We start from the raw sequence: 22,288 nt of genomic DNA, 5'->3' as shown, positions 1-22,288 counted from the left end.
CAAGGAGAATGACGACCACAAAATCTTTCCTCATTAACAACCTTTCCCATCCGGAAGATGAGTCCTTCTTCGCTTAATATCCCGGAGCTATGAGAATGAAACCCCTTTGTCCAGATGGAATACATTACTCGAGAACCTTGCGGCCAAGAAGGATGCCGTGAAACCCGGTTTTTCCTTGACAATGGCCTTTGGTTCTGCAGACGAGGGCACCAGCAGGCGGTACGTGAAGCTCAGTTACCATTAACATTATATACTAGCTTGGTTGTTTTGTTTAAGCTCACACGTCTTTCTAGGGCACTCAAGTCGTTGAAGATCCCGAAGACTTTGGGACACAAGGCAAGACGAGCCGGGTGAAGAAGCCCGTCGCTGCAAAGGTTCAGAAAAGTAAGACCGCAAGCAAAAATGACTATCGTCCTTACTAAAGTTGACTAGAATACCGTGGTCGTCAGGCATATCGCCTTTACCTGGATACATACCAGTTAATTCTCTGGAAACAGTGTCATGCTCTAGTAAACGAACGAGGGTTCCCCCCTCACTTAGAGGTATGGATTTATCCTTGGTCTCTAATGGCATATCTTGTTGACCCGATTTAGCACGTCGTTCGAGACCTTTGGGCACTCCGCTTAGAGACGTTCGGAAAGAAGATAGAGGACCGGGGTGATGAAGACAGCCAGCCAGAGTTCTTCAGTTCTCAGCCAACAAGTGCTCGCGATGAATCCGAGACAGAAACATTCACGCCGGGTAGCAAGCTTGTCCAATGGCCCCGGCTCATTGACACTGTCGCTCTATGCTACCTCGGGGCTTTTTTGATGAGGCTCCCGGTGAGCATCGCAGACTTTCATCGGTATGACTCTGTATATATACATCCACGCCACTCTCTAACCCAATGTTAGGATGGTTATGCGCAATGAAATTACCTACTACCGGGCGTTGATCCATATTCCGCGTGATATGAAGGACAAACTACCGCAAGAATATATCGCTCTTCTTGAAACCACAGTATGTGCTTCGCACTGGCCTCAGGTGCCGCCACTGACCACTTCTATAGCGACTATTGAAAGCAGAGGACCTACACACTGCTGTATACGACGTACTACTTCTCTATCACCGCCAATTCAAAGTCCAATTTCCACCCCTGAATTACCCCCCCCTACTGTACCGTCTTCTCAAAAGACTCGCCTTGCCAGGTACATCTCGCGCTCTAATCTTCAGTCCACCCCACTAACATAGCAAATCTAGTTGACATCTATCCGACAATAAAACGCCTCCAGACTCTGCTGAACTTCTCATTCAGTTACTCCACAAAATCCACCCGCCGACGCAAGGCTCTCAACAAACCCGACCTTCAACTTATTACGTTAATTGTAATTGCCACCAAACTTCTCTTCCCCTTCGACGACATCCAGCGCCACCCAAGTTCTGCACAAGAACCCACTGTCCAAGCAATTGACTGGAACGCCTGGGCAGAAGTCCAGAGACAATTTGAGCGGCGCGATAAAACTGCCGGCCGAATCGGAAAAGGGAATGAGGTTCTAGTGGATGAGGGCGATGTGTTCAGTATGACGCCCGATCAGTTGGATGAGTATATGGGTTGGTATGAGAGCTCGTGGCTCGATACTAGCAGGCGTATGTAAACCCTTTCTTCTCTTACCTCTAGATTACTAGATATATACTGATGGACAATCACAGCACCAAACGCTCTCGCCTCGCTCTTCCCACTGGGCCCATCATCATCAAAAGATCAGACCCAGCCACCCACTTCAACTACTAATAGCGACGACGAAGAAGAAGCCATGGAAAAAATGCTGCACATGGCCCCTCGGTACCTTAAATCCCGTGCCGTAATAAGTGATCCTGACGCAGATATCCCGCGACCAGGATCTCAGTATTCGCGGTATAAGCACGAATCTGACCTTCCAGACTCGGCAAGAGTATTCTATGAGACGGCTGCGAAGGTCGTGGGTGTTTCACTTGCGACCCTTGTCAGGTGCGTTTCTCAGGCGGAAATACAAATCAATAAGTGGCTTGAGGAGCAGAGGAGGGTTGAGTATTTTGCTGAGAGGGAGAGGATGGACGTAGAGGAGGAGGTTTCTGGGTTAGAGGAAATTGGGGAGATGGAGGGTAGTAAATGACTTGGATGTAAGGAATACGAGAGCATTATTTTTTCCCCTCTTTTAGGTATCTTATTTGACTGTATTCAATGAATACTTGCTGTACAATTAAGATGGCTGTCTTGTATCAACTTAAGGTTCGTCTGAGAAGAGCCTCAATACCCCATGATCTAGGCTCTGCGATGGGCGGGAATGTTCTTGAATAATTAGAGAGCGTCCATATAGTGATTACCGGCCGAAACCAAATCCCAGATTGAGAACCTCATGGAGTTTGTAATAGCTGACTGATACATTACAATGCTACTGCGTATGGATGAGGTTAATGGCATCAAGAAGAGGTTTTTTATTCGTCAAACAATCGTTAGAGTACGGAACTCGGGGACTGTTCCGTGGTGGCATGCTTGACCTGCCAAATGCATGCGACTAAGTCTGCTCGCCTAGCACCCAAGGCTACACTGATGGAGTAACCAACAGTCATGCCATACACTGCCCAAAACGTAGCATCATCCTCCCTTTAAAGGTAACACATAACACGGCTTTGATACAACCAGGTGCGACGTGGCAGTAAATAGACACTATGGTTCTTTATTTGGGAGCCTCCTTGACTTCCATGCAGGCCTGCTCACCCATGGCGGTCAAGATAACGACGTCTGGTAGAGTCAGTTTCTGTCATATGCGTTTCATAACTTTTGCACTTACTGCAGTCCTTGCCCTCATCAGTGAACATCTTGTTGATCCTGTCACCAACCTCACCATCGGGAACCTTGACGTCGTCCTTGGTGCCACCGTTGTCGTCCATGAGGGAGAGGAAGCCATCGTCAGTGACGTCGAGCTGGTATACGTTAGTCATTGATCATTTGCAAAGCCCATATTTTGGCACTTACGAGCTGGAATTCACGGCGGGTGACGTTGGGGACGTCCATGTTGTGGGTGGAAGGGCAAAGTTCTTCAAGCTTCTTCTGGGTGAAGATGTCGGTAGCGACAAGGTGGACCTTGGCGTGACCGTGCTTGCCAGTCTTGGAGGTGGACATGTCAATGATCTTGCAGGGGCGGCCCTTGATCACAACGAAGCCGTTCTTGCGCAGAGCAGAGCACTGCATGGGGTAGGTGGCGGAGGCGCCAGCGTCGGCGGACTCGAAGGTAACATCGTGCTATAGATGAGGATCAGCTTTGGGTTCAAGAATAACTTGTCAAGTGTATTCCATCGAATCGACAGATGGCAGATGCTGTGTTGCGATGGCAGTCATGGGATGCGAGTGGGGTAGAGGGGTTGGTGCTTGTATCCCGGTTCCTCGAGCGCAGAGATAAATGCAAAGCGAGGCACAGGACAGGATTCCCCGGGAGGAGGCAGAGAACGGTAAACGGAAGCAGGGGGCGTACCTCGTCAGCCATGGTGATAGTTGCTAAAGGAAATCACGGAGAGACTCGTAACAAGAACAAAAAAAAGGAGAAGATAGAGAGTTGAATGTTGAAGATGGAGAGGAGAGAAAAGAAAAAAATGAAGGGCACCAACGAGGACGAGGAGGGGAAGCCCACGAAAACTAGTCCTAAAAGAAATCGACAAATCCGCCGCCCTGTTGTGGAGGGGTCTGTCTTGTCACGTGCACGCACTCTTGGTCTTTCTGCTCAACTGTACTCAAGCTAACCAGATGCAGACAGGTACAGATTATCGAGGTCCGGCCCCGGACTCCAGCTCGGAGAAGCCTGGTCTGGCCTCCTCTTACACTTTGGTGATTACCATGTGCCTCATGTCTCTATGTTGCTGAGCTGACGCCTACTCAATTCATGCCGCTTGAGTTATCAGAACATGATACCCTGAATCTCCCAGACGCAGCCCCCGCGTAAGGTGCTGTCAATATGTGGCTAGACCGCATTGCCGGTCACTCGACACCTTCCGCACCCCAGATTGATCGCAGCAACTCCCCGTTACCTCCGAGATCCTCCTCGCGCCTCTCACCGAACCGCCAGAACAGTCGTCCTAATCTCAACCGACCGGGCTCGTCATTGTCTGCTTTACTCTCTCCAAATGCCTCGAGCACCTCTCTGCCAACTGTCTCCCGAGTACCGGAAGAACCAACACTGAAACAGAATGCGACTGCAGGAACACGGCCATCTAAAGTCCCCGACCCTCTTGAGGTGCTGATTGGGATTATAAACAAGCAGAATGAGGAATCCAAGACCGATAGCGCCGCTCAAGAAACCATCCCAGTGAAACCAACGCAGTTGGTGGAAAACATCGACTTTGGCGGATTGAGCTTGGAGGATTATGTACAGAAACCGGAGCGGACCAGACTCGCTAATAGTGAAATTGGAGCACAGACAATTCAACAGTTCGAGAAGGAAAGGGACAAATTCCAGGACCTGCACTCCGCTATTTCCGGCTGCGACGATGTCTCCAAATCGGTCGAAATGTACTTGACCGACTTCCAGAATGAGCTAGGGGCGGTCTCAGCGGAAATCGAGACACTTCAGACAAGATCTGTTCAATTGAACGCCATGTTGGGGAACCGCAGGAACGTTGAACAATTGCTTGGCCCCGCTGTGGAGGAGATTAGCATTTCCCCAGCCACTGTCCGGATGATTGCCGAGGGCCCTATTGACGAGCGATGGGTTAAGGCGTTAAATGAGTTTGAGACACGGACGGCGAGTATAGAAGCCAAGATTGCCGGCTCCAGCTCGACTAAAGCCATTGACGATGTACGACCTCTTTTAGAAGATCTGAAGAAGAAGGTGGGTCCGTACCAGGGGCAGAGACTATCTTCTATCATACTTATGTTGTTTACAGGCTGTGGAGCGGATCCGCGATTATCTGGTCTCACAAGTCCGGGCATTACGATCACCAAACATCAATGCTCAAATCATCCAGCAGCAGCGCTTGGTCAAGTTCAAAGATTTATACAGCTACATCTCCCGCGCTCACCCAAATCTCGCCGGAGAGATCACCCAGGCCTACATTAACACCATGCGCTGGTACTACCTTTCACACTTTACGCGCTATCTACAAGCACTAGCAAAGATTAAACTCTACCCAAGTGACCGCAACGAGATCCTAGGAGGGGATCCTAACGCCCAAAAACCTGGTTCGTACCACCTTTTGCACTCACCGAGCTTCATTAACATGGATATACTATAGTCGTTGGTCGAGCTGGCGCTGCACATGATCCTTTCTCGCTCGGGAGAAGGGTTGAAATTCTGCGGACGGGTAATCAGATGGCTCTTTCTTCATATCTCGCAGAAGAGGATACTTCTTTCCACGGAATCGAGGTCCCTTTTCGGAATTTCAATCTCGCACTCGTAGACAACGTCTCGGCTGAATATTCATTCATGACTGAGATGTTCTCAACGCTATCGTTTCAGCAAATATCCCGCAAGGCTCTCGAGATATTCACCGGGGTCTTTGCATTAGGCCAGGGGCTAACTAAACAACTTATCGAGACTACCACCGACTCGCTCGGCGTCTTGATGTGCGTCCGACTGAACCAGCAAGCGGCATTCGAGCTCCAGCGGCGCAAAATTCCTGTTGCTGACTCTTATGTTAATGGAATCAACATGCATCTGTGGCCGCGGTTCCAGGTCATCATGGATACCCACTGCGAGTCTCTTAAGCGGATAGGGTCAAACACGGGTCGCAGCGCAGTTTCAGCTTTGTCGTTGGCGGGCGGCGATGATCTGAACCAGTCATCCGCGCCGCACTTCCTCACGCAGCGTTTTGGCCAGCTGCTGCATGGTATCCTTGTCCTCAGCAGCGAAGCAGGCGACGATGAGCCTGTGGCGAACAGTCTTTCTCGTTTGACCTCTGAATTCGATGGGCTTTTGACGAAGCTCAGCCGCATTGGAGGAGATGCGAAACGACGCGAGCGTTTTCTTTACAATAACTATTCCTTGATCATGACGATTATTAGCGTACGTCCGCGTCCAATCGACGGCTTTGACGCCTGGTATACTGACTGATGATAGGACACGCAAGGGAAACTAGCAACGGAACAGAAACAAGTAAGTTTTCTTTACCTATAGGAGCATATGACATAGCTAACATGTGCAGCATTTTGAGGAAATGCTCAAGAGTGTTAACCGACGAAGCTAGACAGCTCCGATATATGTATCTGAATATAGACAGATGATTCACCTACAACGGATTGACTACATGTATAATATGAATGCCTTGGTGATAAATTAGTTACCAGCTGAGCGGTCTAAATGTATATACCCTGCCGTTCAACCGTCTTTTCATTTGGCTACCCTACTACTATCTATCTCTCATGTTGATCGGCTCCGAAGAATAGCTTGACCCCTCGCGATCGGCACCGATCCGACTCCACTTTCCAACCCAAAAGGCAGCTTACCATGACAGCAGGTTATCACGAGCTTGTTTTCATCAATTGAGATTCTACAAAAAGTCCATTACGATAGATTATGACAGCCCCCTAATTCAATCTCTGAAACCTACATTCTCCTCCCATGGCCACCCGCGCGAGCCTCTTCCTCCGACGGAGTCTTCCCCCCCGTCGTACCTTTTCCACCACCCGCGCGTCTTCCGCAGACGTCACCCACGCAGTACGCCTACCCCCCTTTCTCTAACTCAATGCCGACTCGTGCTCACCTACCTACCGCCTCTAGGTCATCGGGGGCGGCGTCGTCGGCCTCGCAGTCGCCCGCCAGTTAGCCGCGCGACCAAACACCTCAACCATCCTTCTTGAGCGACACGATGCCCCAGGGACAGAAACGAGTAGCCGAAACTCGGAGGTAGGCTTCTCCTTCCGGTCCCAACAATAAAACACCTCCCAATAAGCGATTCAACTATTTACATTTCTTGAACACGATAGGTAATCCACGCAGGCCTGTACTACGGCATCAACACGCAAAAAACAGCCCTCTGCATCCGCGGCAAACACCTCCTATACTCCCTCTGCGCAAAGAACGGGATTCCACACCGCAATACAAAGAAATGGGTCGTCGCGCAGAATGAAGAGCAGTGGGCCGCGACACTGAAAACACATGAACTCGCGAAGCAACTCGATGTGCCCACGCGTCTACTCTCTCAATCCGAAGCCGCCAAACGAGAGCCTGAGGTTCGGGGGCGTGCGGGGATACTCGAGAGCGAGTCGACGGGGATAGTGGATAGCCATGCGCTTATGACGTATCTACAAGGGGATTTCGAGGACAAAGGTGGTGATTGTGCGTTTCTGACGGAAGTGGTTGGGATTGAGGCGCTGGACGGAGGGAAGAGTGGGTATAGGATTACGGCGCGGTCAAAGACAGGAGCGGAGGGAGAGGGAGAGGAAGGGGAGACGACGTCGATTGTTGCAGAGACGTTAATCAACAGCGCGGGAAACTACGCGTGCAATGTGAATAATATGCTTCTCCCGCCGGAGAGGCACAGGAAGCCATACTACGCGAAGGGGACATATTTCTCGTACGCTGCATCGTTGCCAACAGGACCACCTTCGGTTCTTGTCTATCCGGCTACATTACCGGGTCATGGTGGGCTGGGAACACATCTCACACTCGATATGGGGGGGCAGATCCGCTTCGGGCCTGACGTGGAATGGGTTGACGATCCGAGTGATCTGAAACCAAGTCCGGAGCGGTTGCATCTAGCTATACCCGAGATCCAGGCGTACTTGCCGAACGTTGATCCTACGGCTCTGAGTCTCGACTATTGCGGGATTAGACCGAAGCTGTCCAAGGCGGGGTCGGTTAATACGGGAAAGGGGTTCCAGGATTTCGTTATCCAGGAGGAAGAGGGATTCCCGGGTTTCGTGAATTTGTTGGGCATTGAAAGTCCGGGGTTGACGAGTTGTTTGAGTATTGCGGAGGTTGTGGGGGGAATTCTTTATAGATAGCGCTTTCATATGCATGCTTACAACCGAACAGTATCGAATAGACCAATTTTAAGACCCCATAGTCGGTGGACAGGTTACGCCTTGAGGAACTCGTGGACATGTTCTAGAAGTTCGGTAGACGCTTAGCCTACGCTTGTCTGGTTCGATCTTGCATCCACTTACCTACTCCGGCCTCAGCATGTGGAGGTCGCCACGCTTGACGTCAAGACATACGAGTTCAACCTCCAAACAATGGGGGAAATTTATGTCAAACTTAAAGTAGTGGAGTAGAAGCACGCGTAAAGCGATAGCTTTCTTTCCTGTCAAAGCACTGTGTGCGAGGAGCACATATCGGAACCGAGCGATGACTATGGGGTCTGAAATATATATCCACTACCCCGGGTCTAGGCGCCATATATGATAACCACACCTGATCACATTGTTAGTACACATTTCCCATCATCTCAATCACCTCACAATATATTCTCTTTTCACTATTTGGCTATCGGGATAAAACCTCAAGACAATGGCCCCAAGCTCCGCCGCCGCCGCACCATTAACAATCCTCCCCTCCTCGAACCCAAACCCAACACTCCATTCCCGAAACAATTCAACTTCCTCGTCCTCTAAGAAAAACCACACCTGGCTCCTAACACCCGGCAACAGTCACTTCGCCAAGAACCGCTCCAGTTTTAGCACCTACCACCGTGCGCCGACCAGAATCTCCGGGACGAAATGCCTTGGCGTTGGGACGGTCGAGCTGACGGTTCGCCGTGGACCAGATGACACAGATAACAGGCCAAATAAGATTGTGCTTGAGAATGTTTTGCATATTCCTGGCGCGAGGTGTAATGGACTTTGTTTGGGCAGGTGGAAGGGGGATTGCGGGGGCGATGTTGAGGTTGTGAATGGGGACGGGAATGGGAATAATAATAAGCAGGGGGAGTGTAGGTGCTTGAGGAGAGCGAGTTCAGAGGATGGGAGGGAGGATGAGATTGAGGAGGGGGAGGTCGGTGAGGATGGGAGTGAGTTTGGGCATCCGGAGGCGCTGTGGTATGGGGAGGGGTATCATGGTGGGTCAAGAGTTGTGCTTTGGGGGGATGAGATGAGAGGGAACGAGGAGGATGTTGGTGTTGATGTTGATGGGATGAATGTGCGGGGGGTTGATGCTTCAGCAGAGGAATTGAGTACACTGTATACGAGGGTGAGGCAGCGGAGTCTGAATTAGTTCTTGTTATTGCGGTGAAGATATCATGTTGAACATCGGTATATGTAATATAGTCGTACATTGATGGCCGTAGCGTCATATTAAAAACAATCCAGCCAGCTAGACTTTTCCTGCATGCACAATGTCCAGCACTGCGTTGCTCAGATGCTTACCAGCGGCATCTTACTCTCACTCCACCTCCATGAGGACGTCGCTCATAATGTGAAGCACGTAGGAGAATTTGCGCACGCTCCATTTCCCAGCATCTTTTAGCAGGCCCGCGTAGTCGAGGAGAATCCGCCGAGCAGACTGATACCCTCCTTGGAAAGGCACACCGCGGAAATAGACGGTGCCTCCATTACGAATGAAGTTCACTGCTGGGTCGTCTGACGGAGTAAATGATTGAGATCCGCGGGGCTCCATAAAGCTGGTAAACCCTTCAGTACCAACTCGCTCCCAATCAATGTCGTCAAGTAATTCGATTGAAGTGCCACCGACTTGTAGCTCACTGGGGCTTGGGACCATGAAGATATACAGACCGAGCACAAGAGCAGCCGAGAAGAGAGAAAAGACGGAGTGAAACATCGTGTGATCGGATGCCTTTCGATTGGTCATAGCCTTATAGATATGTGCGGCATGTAAGCAGGCTCGTCTTGCTGCTGGGGTTTGTGACCACGCTGCAATATCGTCTAGTGCTTTGCGAGCTGGCCCTGCGCCTGCGCGTCCAGCAGCCAAGTCGAATATTTGTGTGTCTGCCGTCAATGTCATGCATATGTTGTGCCACATGATGGCTGCGTTGGGGTTGAGGCGTTCAAGAACTTCCCCGTATTTGTTTGCTATCTGTAGTTGAAGCGACGGTAAACACCTTGCGCGTCCGTCCATGGCGTACGTGTGACATGGGGCGTACGGGTAGCTGGCTCTGTTCGATAGAAGGCGGTGATATGCTTCAGACAAGCGCAGTTGAACCATAGCGAGCACTCCGTGCATACAGAAATCCTCAACTGGGCTGTCGAGAGCGGGTACTATGACATTTTCCGAAGGCGCCATGACGGTTGGCATCAGTAACCGCTTCCCGTTGCGGACTAATTGCATCCACCGCATGGAGCCATTTGCCTTGAAAAGGCCTTCGTTGCAGGGTAGAATGAGTTGTATCGAATCGGGAACGATTATAGGACTTGTTGATAAAAATGAGGAGTACCAAGAGTCCAGCAATAGAAGCCCAGTTATCAAACGTTTGACAGATTCGACCTTGCTCCAGGTCTTCCATCTGATGTCTATGTCTGGAACGGCTTCAAAGAGGGTAATGTCGAGAACTTGGCCCTCAGTGGCTGAGAAAAGTCCATGCCGTTGCGCTACCGACATGAGGTTCACATATAGCATCTGTGACTTTTCCAAATGCTCTTTTTCCCCGGTCATAGCCGCCAAGTTAAGGAAGAGAAAAGCGGCCGCAAAGGTGTTCAGAGTACCCATAGTATTCTCAATACCTATAGAGCACTTTGCCAGATCTGCGGTGATCTTCTCCAGAACGGAGGTAAAGTTTTTTGACACGAATGCTGTGGTCCCTTTTGTGCCTAGCATAATCATTCCAATCAGGCACATAACATACAGAACTGGTTGACGGGTATTCTTGGCAGAAAAGGTGGGAAGATGGACGAATGGAACAAGCGGATGAAAGTTGCGAAAGTATAGGTCAAGCGCCATGTCTAGTATCTCAGCCGGAGGAAAGCTTGGGCGGCCTCCAAACGTAGAGTTGGAAGTTGGTGATAGCGCACTGTTCGGTGATAGCTGACTGCTCAGCTGTAGGCTTCCAAAAGCTACTTGCAGCTGCTGACGACATTCTTCGTCCAAGCCATACCGCGAACCGGGTAGATGACCAGACGGACTGTTGAACGAATGCGATGGATGCAAGGAGAAAACGTTGTCGACGTCGCTGCACGCAACATCCCGCCAAAGGCTGTTCATGAGTCGTCCGGTGGTATTGGACGGCGCTAACCAGTACCGCTGAACTCTAGCAAAACGCTCATTTGGAATGTCACCGGTGGCTTTGTGGTCGCTAGTCTGGGACTTGACTTGTTGCTCTGGCGTGATTGCGACGTTATCTCCCATAAGACTGAAGTTGGCATCGCCGATCATGTCAAGTGAACCATGATGCGAGGCCGTATCTCCACGCGGCTCCAACCAAAATTGTAGCATATCGTTCGGCACGGCATCGAACATCGGGGTTCGATAGGTCTGCTGATCAGCCGGCGCAGTCGCAGTCGCAATATGCGAAGGTACCGGTGGAGCGGGCATTTCATTCCAGCCAAAGTAGGTCGGCTGGTCTTCGACCATCATAGAGTTGACGTTGACGTCCGGTTCTGTTCGCGCATGGTGAGCGGAAATATCGGCGAGGAAGTCTAGGGATGAGGAAGGAAGATTCGGGGCACCGGTCAGCGAGATATCGCGCGGTGCAACTTGTTGCAGATTATGAGATGTATGCGTTTCGCCCGAGTCCATCGAAAGGAAGCGGGAGGGATCGATAGGGGGAGTTGGTTGAGAATTGGACGGCTGGGCGACTGACGGAGCGCGCGGCTTGTCTGCTGGAGTGGCAGTCGCTGCTGTGCCATTCGTGTTGTGGCCTTTTGCATGCCGGCTCAAGACATCGCTGATAAATTAGCCTCGAGTTTGTGAGCTTGTAGTGGAGTAACCCACCTTCGGGAAAATCGCTTGTGGCAGACGCTACACTCGTAAGGCTTTTCCTTGGTGTCTGATGCCTGTCAGCAGTGGAAGACTCAGCAGGTCGAAGAACTGACGCGACCGCTCATGGCGCTTGAAATGCTCCGTCTTCTTGAAGCGACGGTCACAGATGTTGCACTTTCTGATAACCATGATGGCTCGCGAGGGCGAGGAATTCGAAGAATGTGATCAATAAGATGGATGCATGTCGCAGAGATGCGACTACAGGTCGGAAGTGTTGATAAATTTCTGAGGCAGCAGATGAGAGAAGTGAGGGTGGTTGTTGAGGAGGGTGAGCCCGGTGAGATGAATGGATGCAAACGGATGAAGCCAAAAAGCGCAGGCGGGAGGAGGATGGAGTGAGGGGAAAGCCCGAGGATGCAGAGCTGCGTATCAGTCTCGTAAAGTACGGGGTTACCCTAGGGATATGCGTGACTATACGGTATTTGTGACGCACCCCGGGGAGTAAATATGGGGTATGCATTGTCAACTAGCCAATCAACGTTACACTATTGATGATTTGATCCTCATGGTTAAATGGCTAAGGAGAACTATCTATACTGTCGATATGGAGGGGATTGACTAGTCAAAATACTTCCCACGTCGGGAAACGCGAACTTTGTGAAAATCTGAGATTCAAGGCTGCAATCCTTCAGATCGTCGGTGGAGTGGAGCACTCCACCTAGACGACGGCAGTTCTTGCGTTAAAATAACTCCGAGTCCCGACAAGCATTGCAATGGTCTCAAGTTCAACGGTCGTCATCCACTGTCGTATATTCGCCTAGAATCACGCTTTGAAAGAGGTAAGCAATTATGGAGCCCATTAGTGCTTACGCGCTGGCCCCTTCAGCCGCTACTTCCCTCAGGAAGAACAGGCTGAGGGAATAAAATAAAGGTTAGCGCCCTGCCTTCGAGATAAACAAAGAGCTACCTTTCACTCAGCTTCTCTTTAAACCAATCTCTCTTATTATGGCACTCACACAGTCTCCAAGTTCAAACCTCGGCCCGGTTCTCATAACTGGAGGCAACGGCTTCATAGCCTACCACATCATCGCTAAACTTCTCGAGCTCGATCCTCATATCGTGATTCATTCAATAGACATAAACACCAGCCGCAACAGGCATGCAAACAAGAACGTCTACTATCATAATGTTGACATTGCTACGCCCACTGATGTTGCACGCATAGTCGAGCTCGCGCAACCTGTCACCATCTTCCATACTGCATCCCCTGATCTAGCCGATGGAGCCCCCGATTCCGAGTACTATCGCGTCATCACCAAGGGGGCAGCCAGCCTCCTCGATGCCGCAGCGAAATCGAAGACAGTTCGCGCCTTTGTGAACACATCATCGGCCGGCGTTATCAACGACAATGAAAGCGATCTTATCGACGGAAAAGAAGACCTCCCTCTTCTCCACGCCCCACAGCAGAAGCGAGCCTACTGCATTGCCAAAGCGGAGGCCGAGGAGGCCATTCAAGCAGCTAATCGCTCCGGCGGCACAGACAACAAGGGTCTCCTAACATGTTCAATCCGGACATGCTTGGTCTTCGGCGAGCGCGATGTCGCCGCACTAGGTACAATGATCGCCGTCGCGAAGCAAGGAAAGAGCCGATTCCAGATCGGCAACGGTCAGAATCCGTATGACTTTGTATACGTGGGCAACCTCGCCGATGCACATATCTTGACCGCGCAGACGCTCTTAAACGCTTGGGGAAAACTCGCACCTACGAATCACGCAGATCGGCTTGATGGCAGCTGTATCAATTTGACCAACGACGAGCCATGGCTCTTTTGGGATTATCAACGAGCAGTTGCTGCGCTGGTTGGCAAGCCTGTGCGGCCGGAGGATGTCGTAGTGATTCCACTGTGGATGATGTTGGTAATTGGGTTTGTGAGCGAGTGGGCTGTTTGGTTAATCTCCGGGGGCACAAGGAGGCCGAAAATGACGAGGAACGGGATCAGATATAGTACGCTTATTCGGACACAGAATGTTAGTAAGGCGAAGAGGGTGCTTGGGTATAAGCCAAAGGTGGGCATGCAGGAGGGGTTGGAGAGGAGTGTAAAGTGGTTCCTGGAGAACGGCGGTGCTTAGGGTTGTCAGAAAAGAAGACTCCTCTATTTGGGCATCTAGAACACTTATATTTGACAAACTCATGTTCATCTCACCTAGGCCTCATGTGACCTCTTGTTCCCAGCTTCGTGTACACGCATTTTTGTGTCTGCACTCTGATCCTGATGCGGTAGAGCATCCGGATGTTGAACTGATATGAACTTTTCAAAAGTACTATCTACTGATATTAATCTATTCCAAGATCACGACTGCACTAATTGCGCCAGCTTCTCATCATCATAGAACACCTCCAGCCGCTTCTTCCTTTCTTCCTTATCAATCTTAACTTGACGCAAGATCTCCTGGATATTGGGATATGTGGAGAATTTATCCTGCGCCACATACATTAGCGACATGGCCTCCAACACAAGGTAAGAATTATTGAGTAGGGCAACATACCGGCAGCGTATCCCATACCTTGGGATCCGTCCCCTGATCCTTGAACACCCCACAACCATTCCTCGCATACTCAGTAAACAAGAATGACCGGCTGCTCTCAATCATGATGGTCATTTGTTCTATGATTTCGACCATGTTAGCTCCGAAATTTTCCAATCTGGACCATGCCACTGCAAAAAGAATTAACATACCTTCGAGAATCCTCCTCGGCTCATTGACTTGTACCCTCCCCTCCCACACATACTCCTGCGAGAAGTTTCCATGCGGCGTGTGACTAATCTCTACACTCCCACCACCAGGAAGAAAGTCATCAGATCGGCCCAAGCCCTTCCCGTACAAAGAAGCTAGGAACTCTGTAGCGGAGTTGCGATGGAAATATGGTAGCCGGAAAGTATTCGACGCAACATCCCATCGCGGTCCGAACCAGAGAAAATCAGCAAGCGGCGTAACCGGATCTCGTGAGGGAGCTGTTAGAACGATGTTCACGGAAGGGTCGGTGTGGTCGATTGAGGTAGAGTTTTGGGAGGAGAATTTGGTGAGGTCGTACTATCTCCGCATCAGTATGGTGGTTTGGGGATTGAAAGGTTAGGGATTTCAGGGCTTGAGACAGAAGCCTGGCCGGGGGGGCAAAGGGCATACCTTGTAAGGAACCACATTCCCATGCCAAGCAACAAGATCAAACGGACTGTGGTCCTGCTCTAGCGCATTATATACCCCATTCGCCTTATTCACGACCGTCCAATCCTCATGCAGATTATCATCAATGTACGCCACCGGATGTAGAAAGTCTCTCGGGTTCGCTAATCCGTGACCACCAAGTGGCCCCAGATCCGGAAGTTCCCACCTCGACCCCCATACTTCTGTTACGTACCCTCTAGCGGTACTTTGCCCTGATCCCAAACGAACAGCGAACCGAATCCCGCGCGGGATGACACAGATCTCACCCGGTTGAACGAATAACTTCCCCAATTCGGTTTGTATATCGAGATTACCCAATTGCGCCGTGATGAGGATATCTCCGTCTGTGTTGCAGAATGCTCTATGGTTCATATCGGCATTAATCATGTAGACGTACAGTGCGATTCCCTCGCGGAGATTCGGGTCGCCGCTGCCGCCCAGTGTGTGGAGGCCGTCGACGAAGTCGATTTTCTCGTCTTCAGAGGGTAATGGGAAAGGCGCCCATTCGCCTTGCTCGGCGAGTGTGGCGACGCGCGGGTTTAGGGTCAGGAAGCAGTTCTCGATATCGGCTTTGTGGGGAATGTTTGTTTTGTAGCCGTCTGTTGAGTCAGTACTCTTTCTCATTAGGGTTACAATGAAAACGGCTACTTACTATGTGCAGCAGCCGGTCTCACACGATACATATAAGTGCTAAAGTTCGCATGTCGGGGTGCCGTGAACGCCGAGTAGGTAATGCCCTCCGTATACAGGCCAAATCGCGCCTCTTGGGGGTTATTCTGCCCTGCTGGTAGTGTTCCGGGAATAACTTCGGATTGGAATCTGTTACCGAAGCCGGCCATGTATTCGTAAGGGTCGTTGTCGCGGGTTGGCTTGCGGGTCATTGTGTCTGTATAGTGGAAAACCTTTTGGAGGTCCTTGAGAGGAGTCCTCTCTTTGATTGGAGGGGCTGCCATTGTGTGTATGTTGTATTGGGGTAGAGTTCAGTTGGATAGGAAGGGTAAAGAAGGGTAGGGAGTCTTTGGAAGAATATATGCTTGCTATTCTCCTGAGATCATACGAGGGCTTGAGTTGAGGTATGAATGTGGAGCAGCTAGGTGGTGGCCCACATATGCAGTCTTGATTTGCGGGGAGAGCTGGCTTTTCATGTGGGAGTTTCCTACGCAAGAATTAGGGATATCTCCATGGCACAGATATGAGGACTCAGCCCATTCTTAAAATCTTGCGGGGCTGGATGTGGAGGGTCTGATGCCCGAGTTTCATTTCCAAGAGGTCTATACAACACATTCGGGACGCCTGATACCACCTAGCCCTACAAACAGCACGCCTAACCACCTAATCAACAGCCAAAACATCATCCACCATCCTGCCTGACGCTCCCAAATAATTCACCGGATCACAAAGCTCCCTGACCCTCTCAGCACTCATCTTTTCCGTAACCTCCGTCTTTTTCAACAGCTCCTTCTCCAAGCTCCCGCCGTTCTCAATGCTCTCCCTGCAAGCCTCATATACAATGTCATGCGCTCTCTGCCTCCCCACCTCTGGCGCAAGCCCCATCATTACTGCCTCCGCCACGATTAGCCCCTTGGTAGAGTGTAGGTTCTTTAACATAGCCTCCTTATGGACACATAGGCCCCCCAGGGCAAACCGCGTCTGCTCAAGCGCCCCCACAGCAAGCACAAAGCTTTCAGGAATAGCAACCCACTCAAGGTGCCAGGGACCACTAGCACGCTCGAAATCAGCCACCATGCCATCGAGAACAAGACCGGCGTTTGAGCGCAGGACTTTTGATGCAGCCAGGATAACCTCGGAGGAAATCGGGTTGCGTTTCTGCGGCATTGTGCTGGAGGCGCCGCGGTGTGGGACGAAAGGCTCAGAGACCTCGCTTAGTTCGTTCGAAGACATGATGATGATATCCAGCGCGAGCTTACCCATACTTCCACCCAGTAAAGCGAGGTAGTTCGTAATCTCAGCGACACCGTCTCTCGCAACGTGCCATGTAATTGGCGGATTCGTCAGGCCCAGCTCTTCAGCAAGTGCCTTTCGAACCCGTAGCCCATCATCCCCGGCACCAAGTGACGCCAGAGACCCCGCCGCACCTCCAAACTGCACTAGTAGCGTCCGCTCCTTTAGCTGCGCAAGCCGCTGCTGATGACGTTGGAAACCACTCAGCCAAACCGCACACTTGTATCCGAACGTGACCGGTAACGCATGCTGCAGATGCGTCCGCCCGGCCATCGGGGTATCCCGATACCTAACCGAGAGCCCGCGCAAGATACTGATAATCTCACCCACTAGTCTCTCCACAATGTCAAGTCCCTGCTTCATCTGCAAGACACTCGCCAGATCCATAATATCCTGCGTTGTCGCGCCCCAGTGGACGTATTTCCCTGCGTCTGCACCACACATTGCGCTGAGTTGCCGGACTAAAGGAAGGATTGGGTATCCGACGATCTCAGTTTCGCGTCGAAGCCGCTCCATGTCGAGGGGAGACGAGGTGACTTTTTCGGTGACCAGAGTGCCGATATGAGAAGGAATAACGGCGCATTTTGATTGTGCGCGGGCGAGTGCGGCTTCGGCTTCGATGCACCGAGTTATGTAGGCTTCGTCGTCAAAGACCTGGTTTTGTTAATATTGGAGCTGATTGCTTAGATGGCTTGGGAGGAAGTACCTTGCGGATTTCTTCTGTGCCGAAGAGGGTGCGGAAAATGCTGGAGTCGATGGCGCTCACGGAGCCAATGCTGCGTTTGGCTTTGGCATTGGGGACGCGGACGGCCCGTAATGGCTGTCGTGCAACTCGTGATATTTGTGCAAGTAGAGACATGGTGATGAACTGTGGTGGGAGAGGGGTGATTGTGTTGGAGCTCGAAATACTTTGGCAATAAATCCGGGGTGATGGCCCCACGAGGATTGTTGGGGTGGCAGGGGTGGTAGATTGTATGTGTGTGGGGCTACGCATAGGGAACTTTAGTGGGCATGAGCTTCTCTGTATAGCTCAATGTTTCAAGTTTCTGCTTATTTTTGGTCTTGTATATACAGTAATATGATGACTCGGTATAGATCTACTCCCTAATAAACAACGAAGCTACACCCATGCCAGTACTGGCGCACATGCTCACAATGCCAACTTCCTTGTCCTGTCGCTGCAGCTCCGCGAGCAAGGTAGCAGTCTGGCGAGCCCCTGTAGCTCCTATAGGATGTCCTAAAGCAATGGCACCACCGTTGGGGTTGACCTTTGCAATATCGATATCTAGTTCCCTGATGCAGTGGATAGACTGGCTGGCAAACGCCTCGTTCAGCTCGAAGATGTCCACATCCCTCTGAGAGACACCGCTGTGCTTGTAGAGGTTGCGAATTGCATCGATAGGTCCGATGCCCATCTCATCTGGGGCGCAGCCTGCAACTTGCGTGCCGGCGAAACGAGCAACCGGCTTCAAGCCATGAGCTTCAGCCCACGCGCGACTAGCAAGAATAGTGGCCGACGCCCCGTCTGATATCTGCGAGCTGCACATCATTAGCAGAAGAAGCAACCTCGGGAATCATTGACATACGAGTTTCCCGCCGTAGATGCGCCTCCCTCCAACACCGGCTGCAGCTTCGCCAGCTTCTCAAACGTAACTCCCGCCCTAACGCCATCATCGCGTTCAACAACCTCAAACGTCTCGTTCTGAGTCTCGGGCTCAACCCTCCTCGCATTGATCTTTACTATTTCCGCCTCGAATCTTCCAGCCTTCTGTGCCTCAACCGCCTTCCTGTGACTCTCCACCGCGAACTCATCCTGCTCCTTCCTCGTAACATTATACCTGCTCGCCACATTTTCCGAAGTCTGCAACATCGGGATCAAACAATCTGTAGCATCTTTGACCCCGCTCCCCGTAACAAGCGGGCTGACATCCCTCGGAATACCCCTAGTAGGGTTATAGCACCGGGTCATACTCTCCGCACCCCCAGCAAGACCGACTTCAATCTGGCCGACCCTTATCGCATGCGCAATATGCGTAATTGCCTGTAAGCTACTGGAGCACTGCCTGTTCACCGTATGAAAAGTCGTGGAATTGGGGAATCCCGCCGCATTGATCGCTGTGCGACCGGTCTTCGCGAATCCCAACTCAGCGAGAACATTCCCAATAGCCACGTCGTTGATATCTGCCGCTTGAATGTTTGCGCGTTGGAGAGCGGCTTGTAGCACGGGGATTAGGAGTTCCTCGGGGTAAGAGTCTTTGAAGCCGCCCTTGAAGGCGCGGGTGATGGGGGACCGGACGGCTGAGAGGAGGACCACGTCGTGTGGGGTCTTGGTGAGGGCTTGTCGAAACATCGTTGTGATACTCGAAGTAAAGCTCGCTCGAGATCCAGTTGGCTGCTCGGAGAGGAGACTGCGAAGGTGTGTTGTTCGAAGTAAATCCATCCATGGACTGTTCGGTGTATGTGGGGTGTCTCCCCACCGAGGCTGAGAGCCCCACCTTGGTTGATGCGGAGGAAACACCACTGACGAACTATCCATAACTATCATAGGTTCACGGTAATCGTGACACTAGATACTACTTCTTTGGGGCTTGTAGCTGTTATAGACCCTATAAACGATTAACCTTCTAGACAGTACATCGCTCCTGCCTCACAACCAGGTTTACAGGAGCGCCTTCCTAGCTAGACCCGTGCGGGCGGCCTATCGCAGCTTCCTTATTTGGTAGACAGCTCTTACTCTGAGATAGGAAAGCGCAACCACGAGCCCCAGGGACGAGGAAGGAAGGAGCTATCCAGATGGGGGCGATCGCACCTGCCTTCTTGGTGTGCCGTGGATTAGAAAGGTACGGTGATGAACAGGGCAGGGGATGAAGGAGCGACGGAGACCCGAGCAAAATGCGCCTTCCTTGTGAGCCGCGTACTTACAGACAGTGCTGACAGTAATTTTAGGAAGGAGCGGCTACAGAGTTGACTATGGAGAAGAGGCACGATTGAAGTTTCGTGCTGGTAGGTAGCTTTTTTATTGATCGTTGCATTAAAAAGCCAGGCATTCAGCTAGAATGGAAACTCTACTACACAAGATTTGAGCACAAAGGGGCCGTGTTAGGAAGAAAACGCGAGCGAGACAGGTGATGGGTAAAGTCATCTTCTGTCTGCAAAGGTACAAAAGGTACCTGAAACGGACTCGCAACATCAAAGTAGACTCCATAGAACAGTAACTTGACTATCAAAGTTTCACCATGTGCTGTACGGCTCAGCTCATGGGATCATCAATCAACAGCACGGCGAAGCCCGTTTTTTCTGCAGTGGTTGCAAGCCCGAAGCTTACAATGACGACACTCGAAGATAAATTTAGACGTACGAACAGAGCAGTCTAGACAGAGGTGGCGTCCAGGTATGTATCTCCACCGTCCGTTGTGCTCGCAACCGTGGGTCTGTCGCAATGCCACAAGCAGCCCACCGTAGTCCCATCCACCATGCTCAAAGCCCGCTGCGAGTCTCCCATTCTCGGGGTTCTGTATCATCGGAAGACCTGGCTGGGCATTGCGATTGTCAATATCCCACTCTTCGTCGATGTTAGGTTCCCATTCCGGGTCGATGATTCTGTCAGGGGCCGCCAGGAGGTATTGTTCGTCCCAAGATCCGCAGTCACACGTTTTCCATTCTCGTCCGCAGATGTAGCAGAATTGATGACTGCAGTGGCATCTAGTCAGGAGGCGATATGTTAGTGGAAGGTCTCACAGCTGGAATATAGCAAACTCAAGGAGACGAACATAATGTGATTGCAGCCCGTATCAAGTTCAACCATTCGCCCACAAGAGAGGCATCGCTGCCAATCCTTCTCTTTCGCCATAGCCAGAAGCTGTCGCATAGCAGTATCCTCAGGACAGTTCCCGGTATGCGCCCTAGTCTTGCAGAACACGCAGGTTGTGAAGCGGCACCGAGGGCATGTGGCAATGACGTTGTCAATATGACCCGGAGGGATGAAGATCATGCAACTAGGAGAGTAGCAGTATATTCGATTTGGGGTTTTGAATTCAACCTCTTTCTCCTCGTACCGTTGGACTACGTCGCTTCTGAGGAACAAACGAACAGTATCGCTTGCAGCAATTGGTTGCCCGCAGCATCGTGGAGGAAACAAGGATTCGTCGGAAATTGAGGCTTCGAAAAGTGCTTCCAGACAAGGACGGCAATACTCATGATCACACGGAACACGTATGGCGTTGATGAAGTGAACCTCTTCTCTGCAAGCCTGACAGGAATGCGTGGATTGAGACGAAGATACTTGATTGACTTCCCAAGCTGACCGATCCCAATCCAAAGTCCATGAGACGAGACCTGCCCCAAGTCGTCTCCAGCCTGAAATATACTTAATTCGTAGTTCCTCCAAAGTCTCCTCACCGGTATCACCAGGTTCAGTGTTCGACCTGGCATGCTCGATATTCATACACTCCTCATCTTCGTTCGAGTTACTTGTATGCTGTCGTTCTCCAGCCGCGACGTTCTCTTGTGTTTGGTTGTTTGGGATGGTCAAACCCCCAGAAAGCACTGCCTCTGTCATGCTCACAGCTAAGAGCTGGTCAGCAAGAAACCGTGAAGCGCTCCTGAGTTCAGCTATTTGTAGCTCGAAAGCCAATTCCTTGGAGATGGGACCTCGGGAATCACCATTGATTGATTCTGGATAAACACCGGCGTCCTCAAGCTGTAGCTGGAAGATCAAGTCCGCGGTGGCCTCGTCGACCTCTCCGTCGAATATAGGAGGATTCATCATGTATTCAGGTCATGGGAAAAGCACTGAGAAGAAAAGATTGCGAAGAAAGGATTGAGAATGAGATCTAGATCTATGGTGTCGGTGCTTTGAAGGCATGAGAGTGCAGTGTCACTGTTTGTGTTGGTTTCGGTGGCAGGCACCAATCCAGAGATTTTTGCTCATTCTCTGAAAGAGGCCTCAATTGTCGTTTAGTCACAGTAGATTAACCATCCTAGTGAAGCTGATTGGAGCCTTTTAGGGAGTCCATGTCAGGGCACATTCGAGTGACTCTGAGATACTGCAGATGCATAAATGGTGGAAGATCCGAGGCATAAAGCGTAAGCTCTTGTCCCAGCAACTGCTCAGACCCCAAAATCATTAGTATGTTAGATCTTCACATCACATTCACTTGCCAAGAGTATCTTCGTTGAATGAAATAGAAATATGAGCGAGTATCGAACGAAGTCACCCCACCACTTCTGTAGCCGTGACAGATCATAGCTCTAAGACTCCGAGATTCGATCACTTATTCACG

At 51.0% G+C, this 22,288-nt stretch overlaps 9 protein-coding genes across 9 annotated transcripts; 4 read left to right on the top strand and 5 right to left on the bottom strand.

Moving 5' to 3' along the window:
• Window positions 1-50: 50 nt before the first annotated feature.
• BJY04DRAFT_227883 (TFIIB-type zinc finger domain-containing protein) lies at window positions 51-2,192 on the top strand. The gene is made up of 8 exons (XM_073718727.1): window positions 51-219; window positions 294-384; window positions 433-542; window positions 594-844; window positions 894-999; window positions 1,049-1,187; window positions 1,240-1,626; window positions 1,690-2,192. The coding sequence occupies exons 1-8, from the start codon at window positions 115-117 to the stop codon at window positions 2,130-2,132; spliced, it is 1,632 nt and encodes a 543-aa protein (XP_073571032.1). The 5' UTR covers window positions 51-114; the 3' UTR covers window positions 2,133-2,192.
• Window positions 2,193-2,696: 504 nt separating this feature from the next.
• On the bottom strand, window positions 2,697-3,503 carry BJY04DRAFT_207627 (Eukaryotic translation initiation factor eIF-5A; the record flags this gene model as incomplete). The annotated part of the gene is made up of 4 exons (XM_073713877.1): window positions 2,697-2,761; window positions 2,811-2,943; window positions 2,996-3,262; window positions 3,492-3,503. 4 exons carry the CDS (start codon window positions 3,501-3,503, stop codon window positions 2,697-2,699), a joined length of 477 nt encoding a protein of 158 aa, XP_073571031.1.
• A 465-nt stretch (window positions 3,504-3,968) lies between these two features.
• On the top strand, window positions 3,969-8,051 carry BJY04DRAFT_227879 (Sac2 family-domain-containing protein; the record flags this gene model as incomplete). The annotated part of the gene is made up of 6 exons (XM_073718726.1): window positions 3,969-4,841; window positions 4,897-5,191; window positions 5,245-6,014; window positions 6,069-6,104; window positions 6,729-6,854; window positions 6,935-8,051. 6 exons carry the CDS (start codon window positions 3,969-3,971, stop codon window positions 7,952-7,954), a joined length of 3,120 nt encoding a protein of 1,039 aa, XP_073571030.1. The 3' UTR covers window positions 7,955-8,051.
• Window positions 8,052-8,459: 408 nt separating this feature from the next.
• On the top strand, window positions 8,460-9,161 carry BJY04DRAFT_218392 (uncharacterized protein; the record flags this gene model as incomplete). Its single annotated transcript, XM_073716302.1, has 1 exon — window positions 8,460-9,161. The coding sequence occupies one exon, from the start codon at window positions 8,460-8,462 to the stop codon at window positions 9,159-9,161; it is 702 nt and encodes a 233-aa protein (XP_073571029.1).
• Window positions 9,162-9,198: 37 nt separating this feature from the next.
• On the bottom strand, window positions 9,199-12,008 carry BJY04DRAFT_227877 (FTFMHR domain-containing protein; the record flags this gene model as incomplete). Its single annotated transcript, XM_073718725.1, has 3 exons — window positions 9,199-11,784; window positions 11,832-11,886; window positions 11,933-12,008. 3 exons carry the CDS (start codon window positions 12,006-12,008, stop codon window positions 9,330-9,332), a joined length of 2,586 nt encoding a protein of 861 aa, XP_073571028.1. The 3' UTR covers window positions 9,199-9,329.
• A 736-nt stretch (window positions 12,009-12,744) lies between these two features.
• Window positions 12,745-14,476, top strand: BJY04DRAFT_189346 (uncharacterized protein). Its single transcript, XM_073711354.1, has 2 exons — window positions 12,745-14,299; window positions 14,367-14,476. Exon 1 carries the CDS (start codon window positions 12,825-12,827, stop codon window positions 13,947-13,949), a length of 1,125 nt encoding a protein of 374 aa, XP_073571027.1. The 5' UTR covers window positions 12,745-12,824; the 3' UTR covers window positions 13,950-14,299; window positions 14,367-14,476.
• BJY04DRAFT_227874 (RmlC-like cupin domain-containing protein) lies at window positions 14,060-15,997 on the bottom strand (the record flags this gene model as incomplete). The annotated part of the gene is made up of 5 exons (XM_073718724.1): window positions 14,060-14,299; window positions 14,367-14,485; window positions 14,558-14,912; window positions 15,006-15,643; window positions 15,697-15,997. The coding sequence occupies 5 exons, from the start codon at window positions 15,995-15,997 to the stop codon at window positions 14,171-14,173; spliced, it is 1,542 nt and encodes a 513-aa protein (XP_073571026.1). The 3' UTR covers window positions 14,060-14,170.
• A 379-nt stretch (window positions 15,998-16,376) lies between these two features.
• BJY04DRAFT_227872 (class-II fumarase/aspartase family protein) lies at window positions 16,377-17,865 on the bottom strand (the record flags this gene model as incomplete). The annotated part of the gene is made up of 2 exons (XM_073718723.1): window positions 16,377-17,660; window positions 17,713-17,865. 2 exons carry the CDS (start codon window positions 17,863-17,865, stop codon window positions 16,377-16,379), a joined length of 1,437 nt encoding a protein of 478 aa, XP_073571025.1.
• Window positions 17,866-18,062: 197 nt separating this feature from the next.
• Window positions 18,063-19,420, bottom strand: BJY04DRAFT_189345 (thiolase family protein). The gene is made up of 2 exons (XM_073711353.1): window positions 18,593-19,420; window positions 18,063-18,545 (listed from the first exon to the last, which is right to left on the bottom strand). Exons 1-2 carry the CDS (start codon window positions 19,354-19,356, stop codon window positions 18,104-18,106), a joined length of 1,206 nt encoding a protein of 401 aa, XP_073571024.1. The 5' UTR covers window positions 19,357-19,420; the 3' UTR covers window positions 18,063-18,103.
• Between the last annotated feature and the right edge of the window lie 2,868 nt (window positions 19,421-22,288).

The sequence above is a fragment of the Aspergillus karnatakaensis genome (genome assembly GCF_047715665.1).
Source record: "Aspergillus karnatakaensis strain CBS 102800 unplaced genomic scaffold BJY04scaffold_25, whole genome shotgun sequence".
NCBI lineage: Eukaryota > Fungi > Ascomycota > Eurotiomycetes > Eurotiales > Aspergillaceae > Aspergillus > Aspergillus karnatakaensis.
Note: the sequence above shows the minus strand (reverse complement) of the source record. Positions and strands in the feature narration are given on the sequence as shown.

Coding starts and splice junctions, on each gene's coding strand:
- BJY04DRAFT_189345 (XM_073711353.1), bottom strand. CDS start 19,356: ATGTTTCGACAAGCCCTCACCAAGACCCCACACGACGTGGTCCTCCTC. Junction 18,546..18,592: donor GCATCTACGGCGGGAAACTC/GTATGTCAATGA, acceptor AATGATGTGCAG/CTCGCAGATATCAGACGGGG.
- BJY04DRAFT_227883 (XM_073718727.1), top strand. CDS start 115: ATGGAATACATTACTCGAGAACCTTGCGGCCAAGAAGGATGCCGTGAA. Junction 220..293: donor GACGAGGGCACCAGCAGGCG/GTACGTGAAGCT, acceptor ACGTCTTTCTAG/GGCACTCAAGTCGTTGAAGA. Junction 1,627..1,689: donor GTGGCTCGATACTAGCAGGC/GTATGTAAACCC, acceptor GGACAATCACAG/CACCAAACGCTCTCGCCTCG.
- BJY04DRAFT_189346 (XM_073711354.1), top strand. CDS start 12,825: ATGGCACTCACACAGTCTCCAAGTTCAAACCTCGGCCCGGTTCTCATA.